Source organism: Daktulosphaira vitifoliae, unplaced genomic scaffold (assembly GCF_025091365.1).
Source record: "Daktulosphaira vitifoliae isolate Bord-2020 unplaced genomic scaffold, ASM2509136v1 Scaffold_1, whole genome shotgun sequence".
In the NCBI taxonomy this organism is placed as follows: Eukaryota; Metazoa; Arthropoda; class Insecta; order Hemiptera; family Phylloxeridae; genus Daktulosphaira; species Daktulosphaira vitifoliae.
In genome coordinates, this window is record NW_026099572.1 from 23,771,859 (window position 1) to 23,780,782 (window position 8,924).

An 8,924-nucleotide genomic window follows, 5' to 3' on the forward strand; every position below is an offset into this window, starting at 1 on the left:
GTGATAAAAAAAAATTCCAACTGAATTAATGCAATCTCTGTTTTAATGGGAATAATAATTGTTTTATTTTAAATTGTACTTAAATTCGTTTACAGCGGCGTGCTTGGGATTCTCATCACGGGGGAATCTAACAGCTGTATGCCTTCCCATGACAACACCGATGATAGTTTATTTTATTTTATAATACCAGCATGTAAAGTTATTAAACATTTCTTTCCTATAGTAAAATAAAAAACCGATAGAGCGTGCTTAATGTACACGATGACCTGGCGGTAGGCCATCCCAACTACTAATTTAAGCCAACGATCAGTGTTAAAGTATTAAAGTCACGCCCTTTAACTCCGCCCGATGGTACTGAATTATTGATTCACACCCTCTTTTTATAAAAAAAAATACGCAGTTGGCCTGGGAAGCGAGTTCCTTCTGACACTTACAGAATATAATATTACTTTCAGTTGATGTATAAAATATTTAGTAGGGAAACATCATCAGTGAACGAAAAGCACTGAATTTTTATTTAAAAAATTGTCTAATCTGATTGTAATGAGTTGTTGTTACTAGTTTTTTTAACAAAGGAAATATCTAAATTAAATCCTACTGCAATAACAATTTTTGATACAATATCTTTAACTGTTCATTTATTAGAAAGTTTCAGTTTTCAACATTTAATGAATTCAAATTTTTGTTATAGTTTATTATAAACATTTTAACATTATTATGTAGAGAATTTTCCAGAGAACAAATTTTTATTAACACAATGAGTGTAGTATTAAAAATTAATAACTGTTCATTCATTGGCGAAGTCACCCCATTATTCGTTTTATTATTAAAATAATTTCTCTTGTATCTCAAATGTTTTCTTTATAGTTATGGTATTTACTTTAGTATTAATGTTACTTTAACTATCAAAAATCAACTTTTTACATTATGGTAATGCTATTATTCAAAATTGACAGAAGTTTTTAATCATAAAAAGTCTTTTTTTAATATAGGTGGCAATAGACAATTATATAATACATTCTTGTATTATAACTTTACAACACTAAGAATTTTTGTGCCTATATTTTTTAATATATTAAAAGAAAATATTTGAAATAATAAAAATTAAAAATAAAAACTTACTATTTTTATAGACTCTATTTACACATTTAACTATATAGTGACTTAGAGAATAGATTGATAATTTCGTATCATTTTAATGCATTTAAATAAAATATTAAAAAGACGTTTTATGGTGCTCAATTTTAATAAGCCTCTCCTCTCAAAAGTTGTGCTACTTAAGAAAGAGAATGTGATGGTTTAGTTTCTAGTTGTTTGACACGATAACCTGTTAACTAAAAGTACTTTTTTATATAGAAATTTTTAGTAGTTCTCATTACCAAACATTAGCATAAAATGTTTATAAACGTAATTTATTTTAATTAATTGGTTGTAAATTCAGTATTTGTTATGAAATTAGAATCGTTCCTAAAATTATGTATTAATTTTTTTCTACAACTTCTGTTAACCGCTTTTGATGTAGATGTCGACAATGTAAAATACGTGTAATCGTGATAACACATATTATAGATTACCAAAGTACGTGGTGTGCTGTCAGGTAGTCCAATATCTAAATTTCCCACTCTTATTGAACCACACTAGGGTGTAACAAAGCACACTAANAAACTAAAAGTACTTTTTTATATAGCAATTTTTAGTAATTCTCATTACCAAACATTAACATAAAATGTTTATAAACGTAATTTATTTTAATTAATTGGTTGTAAATTCAGTATTTGTTATGAAATTAGAAGCGTTCCTAAAATTATGTATCAATTTTTTCTACAACTTTTGTTAACCGCTTTTGATGTAGATGTCGACAATGTAAAATACGTGTAATCGTGATAACACAAATTATAGATTACCAATGTACGTGGTGTGCTGTCAGGTAGTCCAATATCTAAATTTCCCACTCTTATTGAACCACACTAGGGTGTAACAAAGCACACTAAGAATTTTAGAAGGTTGTATAGACGTATGTAATGGCTGAGGTTGGTTGAACGCATGTTTATTATAGTATACTCAGAGCTACCCATAGATAATAGATACATGTTAATAATGTCAATGGAACTGTCGGATAACGATACATTTGATTTATTGATCACTGGCAGTATTCTTCTAATTTAGTAGAATGTGTGTTACAGTGATGCCGAAAAAGTATATTTAATGTTGGCGTATTTACCTACACTGTACGACCTCGTGTGATATTTTTTATCAACTTTTCAATTAAATAACAAATGATCCATAGATTCAACACATAAGCTAGTAACTGTTCGAGTATTAAAAAAATCAATACCTGAAGTTACTGTTTATTGGTAATTTTTTTAAATTATTAATTGAATATAATTATCATTTTGAAAAATGGTAAAATCAGGACACAAAAAATTTTTAAAAAAGGAAAAATCTAAAGTGAAATTAAAAGTTTCTCATCAAACATTATTACCTAAAGGACAAAATGTAACAAACACCAATTTTAAAGTGCAAAAAATTGTTTTGAAAGGCCAGTTAAAAGAACGTGGTGAACATGAAATACTTTCTAAAGGAAATCTTAACATAAAAGTAAGATAAAATTGTGTTAATATATGCATTATTGTAAAATTAATCTTAAATGTTATTTATAGGAACTGCTTACAAGACTTAACCATCATAATATGTGGCAAAGGCAGTCTGCTTTAGAGGGATTAAATGATCTTGTAGCATTTTATCCCCCACAAACTATGGCTGTTCACTTGTCATCATTTTTAGAAGCTGCTTCACGTCTTTCCTTGGACTGCGAAGCTGATATTCGTAAGCTAGCAGTTAAACTTTTATCATCTATTTTGACTGCAGTCAATGAAGATCAAGTTGCTCCTTCATTTGAAATTGTTACAAGATACTTAGCTTGTGCAATGAGTCACATTAATTCTGCAGTTCGAGAAACATCACTACAAGTTTTAGAGGTTCTTATAGAAAAATGTCCAAAATTGACAGCTACTCAGTGTCAGGTATTTTTATTTGAACTAAATTTGTTCTAAGCTTTATTATTTACTAACCTCTATGTTTTAATTTTTAGTCTGTTGTTTTACCAGGATTCTTAGATTTAATATCATCGAAACTAAATGATACAGGATCCCGTAAACTAACTGTACAAATAAATGAACATACTACTACAAGTGTATGGCGATTAAAAGTATTAAGTAGTTTACGTTCATTACTTAGTGCTGTTGTTCAAAATTCTGTTGGAGACTTAAAAAGTAAAATTTTATTTGAAAAATATTATTTATGTTAAATTTTATTTTAACTTTTTAAAATATATGTTTCTTTTATTATTTAATTAAAAAACTCAAATAAAGTTTTATTTTTAAATTTATCTTTAATATGGTAGGTGAATAATACAAGGGGATTCTTAACTGTGTTCCACAAAATATTTTTGAAATTATACAAGTTAATTTTTTTTTATATTTTTACAACAATAATGATTCTTTATTGAGCTATTTAATGAGAAATACTAAATTTCTACTATTATCTATTATGACATAATAGAAAAATAACCCTTTTATTTTGTTACCATCAGGTTACAAGTTTTATAAGTTTGTGAAAGATAAAAATAAAAGCATTCATTTATACAAGATGTGAACGCGAACAATAATCATAAATTGTTAATGTACCTATGCTCTTATAACTAATCATTGTAGTCCTAGAACTGATATTACTACTCGATTTATAGTTCCTAGTATAAATAAATACTTATTTTTTCATTTCCCTCAAACTTATAACAATCATAACTCACTAAAAATTAAATTAAATTAAAAAATTAACCTATAAATATTTTTTTGTTGAATTTGTTGAAAGTGATTAATTTTTATATTTTCAAAAATATTTTGTGTAAAAGTACTATTAAGTAATATTAATTGATAAATGGAAATAAATACTTTTAGCTTATATCCAAAATTTGATGAGTTACAAAAATGGGTCTTTGAGGTTTATTATCATATTTTGAGATAAGAATGTATTCTTTCACACGTAAAAAAATTAAGATTAAATTTTATCGGAAAGGCATTTCAATAATATAAATTTTCATAACTATTGAAATTTTTAATTTATTTTTGTTCTCCTGAAAAATAGTTAAAACTAATACATTAGTTTTTAAAAAATAATCACAGATTTATTCAGACTAATAGCATCTCGTTTAAATAGTTTAAAAAAATAACATTTGAAGCATTTTATCAAATAATTTAAAAGCTGAATTAAGAAATAAATCAATATTTTGTTCTTAAAATCATTAATTGCTTTATAACATCCATGAAAAGTTAATTTGTCATTAGTAATTTATCATGAATAATAAATTATAAATACTATTCAGCTATATTAAAGAAATGCCTACATAGTATGGTCAGGAACATATTTCACTTTGGTACACAGGTACTGAATTTGGTTTTGTTCTTTACAAATATTCCCGTTCTCTTAAATATAAGTTTACAAGATAGTATCTTAAATATAAATCTAAAATTAGCATTGTAGTAAAAAAATTAAATGAGATCTTGCACTATTAATTTTCATTGTATAATTAAGTAGTTTAGATAATATTCTCCTCACTTCTATTATAAAAAAAACTTATTAAAAAACTATTAATTCCTAAGGTTCAATAACTCTAAATAGAACTGTGAATTGGAAGGATTCTTGCCGTTTGCGTGTTCCTTTATATAATCAATTTAGCTTAAAGGCAGCTCCATTAAATTTAAATGTTACTGAGATGTCCCAAGGAAATTCTTCTATGAATGAAATTCAGGTAGGAAAAAGTGAAAAATAAATTATCAAATATAACTAGAACTTTTCTTTTTTTTTAGAAATACACAGTTTCATTAATGCCTCTTTTGATTGATACATTTATTGAAGTTGCTCCTGGAAAACGAGAAAATAAAAACTGTTCTGAATTATCTTTGCAAACTGTGTCAATTTTAAAATGCATTATTGACATTGTACTCTTACTTTGGAGTATATTTAATCACTCTGACAACCCATCTGAACTGGTATGTTGTTTATATAATTAATCAAAAAAAATTTTACTCAACCCAAATACTCTTTTCATCTAAAAATTTTTAATTTTTCCTCGAAAGTACCATTTATAGATATTTGGTCTATTTTATTCTTATTTTTTACAGTTTTAGCTTAATAACTAAATGTAATGTTATTTAATATCATAATATCTTGTAAATTATTTCATTATCTCGTGTAATATAGATGACACTTGTTAGAAAATTTTTTTGGTTTCCATACCAAAAAATAAATCAAAATTATATATAAGTATCTGAGGTTTTAACTGCCCACTGAATATAAATACTAGTATTATTTAAAAGCCAGAACTGTAGGAATGTGGCATAGTGGGACATGTATGTGTGATATCTACCAGTAATTCACATCACTATCATTAAAATGCTTCGATGAAAATTTTTTAAATTTTACAATGATTTATTAATTGAATAGCTAAATAGAAAAGGTAACTTTTAACTGAAAATATTTTAATAGTTTATATCTTTTTTCCACCTAACCAATTGCTATGTTCCAGAATTTCACTCGAATATTAAATGATTGTTATATTGATTGCTAAACATTCAATTACTATCCTTTAGAACATGAAATACATAAAATTCATTTCTTACTATTGTTTTTCTACATTCTTTTGTCAATTTAAACATTTTTTGTTTTTTGAAATAATTGTGATTTTTTGTACTTTGATGGTTTCTATTATTTCTCATAGAAGAACAATTATTGAGCAAAACTAATTTTTTAAATATTGTAGTACACTTCAAAAGTTTTAATTTGATATATTTGAAGATTTTATTTATAACATAACATTACCTAACACCCACTACTATAACATTTTTAAAAATAGAATAGAAAGATGTTTTTATACATGTGTAAGTAGTGTCTTTAAAACCCTACTTATAATTAGGTTTTTCATTGAATTTTGAATTAAAAAGCATACCGGCAGAAAGCTTATTATCTCTAGTATATCTGGATAAATGTTATTAATATCAGTGTTTTTATAAAAAAGTATTAATAATTTGAAATTACGAAACATTTTTTTTTAAAAATACCATTTTTTAAAGTTTTTATTTTGAGATATTTTTCTTTATTTCTAAAATTGAGGGGTTTTTTCTAATTTTTGTCGACGGTAAGTTCTTTTAGATTAAAATTGGGTTCTTTTTGCGTATTGATCATTAAAATAATAATTTGTATAGACAAATATAAAAAAGCACACACCATTACAAAACCAATACCTTCTCAGCTCTGCATAGTAGCTAAAAAATAAATATTGCTGAATTTTTAAAATTAACTAAGGTTTCTATTTAAAAAAATAATTATAACAATTTTATACAAGGTTTAAGATCTGGTAGAATTTATCAAGAATAATTATAAAAGATTATTATAAAATATACACAAAAATAAACTTTAGACTAGATATATTTTCTATATTATAATAAATTAAAATTTCAATGAATTTATTTAGATGCTATGGTTTAGTGAAAATTATGGTGAAAAAATATGTCATACATTTCTATCAACTGGGTTTCCATATATAACTCTAAACATTGGACGTGTAACAGATAAAGCTAAAAAACATAAAACTGATACTGATGTTGTTTTAGATTTATTTGGTGATAGTTTATCACAAAATGACTCACGTTGCACTAAACAGAATTTAGATCTTTGCTTGATCTATTTATTCCTCAGTAAATATAAAAAATTACCTGTATCAATCAATTTAATATCTATCTATATAAATGGTAAGAAAAATTCTACTATATTATGAATATTTATTACAAGTTTATAAAAATTAAAAATTTATTTTACTACTTGTATATTGGTTAATTATAAATTGTTTTTTATATATATGTATTAAGAAATTTTTTTATTAGATTGTTTAGATTCATACAAAACTATTGAACATCAGTCATTCATTACATTGATGAAATGTTTAGAGGCAGTTCTTCAAAATTTAAAATTAATCATGTCAGCTGATTCATTTGATTTTAATAGTGTTGTTGAAAAATTAGTTGATATTCATAATGACATGGTTATAAATGATGGACGCCATCGCCAAGAAAAAACTAAACTAGTACTGAACTTTTTGTGTTCATTAGCTTCAAAACCACATTTAAAATTGGCTGAAAAGTATGAAATAAATAAAAGTATTACATTGTTGTTTAAATCATAATTACATTACAGTCAAAAATATTTTTCAGAGTGAAAGAATATGGTAGTTGGTTAACTTTATTACCTGAATTTTTGTGTCAACGTAAAGTACCATTTCATATAATTAAAGCAATAGCAAGTGTTGCTCGTTATAATTTACCACAATTTGTTAAATCATTAAATTTACTAAAAATGGCAATCATTGGTTTGTTTATATTCAAATATTTTTAACAACCTTATAATATTTTATTTCTATTTAATGTTGTAGATAATGTAGAAGTTATTGCCAACAATAAAGTTGAAAAGCTAGAAGGACAAACAATACTGAAAAACATGATGTATACAAAAATTGATTGGGAAAAAGTAATGGGTATAGTCAGTTAGATTATGCGTTAGTTATAAATAATGAATATTTTGTTAAAATAAATTATAACATTGTTATAAATTATATTCGTTATTTATTCTTAAACACAATCAATTTTGTTTAATGTTTATTTCTAACTGTTAAAAATAAATAATTGAACAAATTAATTTCATACATTTTTAATTATTTACAATATCTAATTAAAATGGAATAATTTGTTGTTTAATCTAGCTTTTATAAAACCAAATTAAAATTCGATATTGCTTTAGAAGAATTTCTTGGTTTTTTTTGTATTACCAAGATACTTCTCATTTATATCTTCAAGATATACACACAATTTTATGTATTTTAATACAAGATTGTAGGAATTCTATAATTGCCAATCATAACATAATCACCAACTTTATGTTATATATTATAAAATATGAATAAAATAATGTTCAATTTTGAAATTCAGTTTAACTTATACTCTATAGAAATCTAAAATTAAATTAAACCCAGTAAATTTGTTTTTAAAAAATTATTTTATAAGTGAAGGGCTAAATAAATTTATCATAACAGAAACCAATATCCTTGAAAAAAAAAAAAAATTTTCAAAATTGTAGTATTATATTTCTAGATCAGTGGCTTCATTTGAAGATGGGTAGAGCGTAAAGTTTATCACTTCTTAAAAATTACTAATAGAAAATTAATTAGCTGTCTTAAAAAAATGTATAATTATGTAATTTATTTAAGAAATGTTTTATTACTACTAACTACATTTATAATAAGTTAACAGAATTTTTATATTTTGGTTTATAAATGTGTTATGATTAAAGTGTTGTAAAATATTAATTGAAATAAAATATTACAAAAGGATTTTTAATTAAAAATATGTTGTGACTTGTAAAATGGAAACAAAGTATAAATATCATATTAATTATTTTATAAGTTGTTAAATTCTGTTAATATAAAATAATGTATTAAATATTATTTAATAAATATAAAAATGTACCAGCTATGATATACTACAACTATTTAAACGTTTTTATAAGGTAAAATGTTTGTAATATAGAGCTGCTAGCACTATACTTCCATAATATTACACAGGCATGTTTTTAAAAATTAATATTTTTTGAATTTAATCTTCTTATTGGTAGTTTTAGGTGCGTTACACTGGCACCCGCATATTAGAAATTTGAAAAAAAAAAATTCAGTATTATGTACTTTTTTATATACAATTTTGTACAAACAAAATTAATTTTTGTACAACCCCCCCAACCCCAAGAAAATAGATTTTTTTTCTCTCGGTGTCAGTGTAACGTTACCCCAGCACCTGCATTTGTAAATTTTATGCTGAAAATTT

The 8,924-nt window shown here is 24.4% G+C and overlaps 1 protein-coding gene across 1 annotated transcript; it reads left to right on the top strand.

Annotated features, from left to right (window-relative positions):
• The first annotated feature begins 2,271 nt into the window (after positions 1-2,271).
• On the top strand, positions 2,272-7,746 carry LOC126896147 (testis-expressed protein 10-like). Its single transcript, XM_050668651.1, has 9 exons — positions 2,272-2,598; positions 2,661-3,023; positions 3,092-3,272; positions 4,659-4,807; positions 4,866-5,048; positions 6,530-6,806; positions 6,939-7,194; positions 7,266-7,420; positions 7,484-7,746. The coding sequence occupies exons 1-9, from the start codon at positions 2,401-2,403 to the stop codon at positions 7,597-7,599; spliced, it is 1,878 nt and encodes a 625-aa protein (XP_050524608.1). The 5' UTR covers positions 2,272-2,400; the 3' UTR covers positions 7,600-7,746.
• Positions 7,747-8,924: the final 1,178 nt, after the last annotated feature.

What these genes read in the sequence shown, in the direction of transcription:
- LOC126896147 (XM_050668651.1), top strand. Translation starts at nt 2,401, where the DNA reads ATGGTAAAATCAGGACACAAAAAATTTTTAAAAAAGGAAAAATCTAAA. An exon ending in CTTCTATGAATGAAATTCAG is followed by an intron (nt 4,808 to 4,865) that starts GTAGGAAAAAGT and finishes CTTTTTTTTTAG; the next exon opens with AAATACACAGTTTCATTAAT. An exon ending in CTGACAACCCATCTGAACTG is followed by an intron (nt 5,049 to 6,529) that starts GTATGTTGTTTA and finishes GAATTTATTTAG; the next exon opens with ATGCTATGGTTTAGTGAAAA.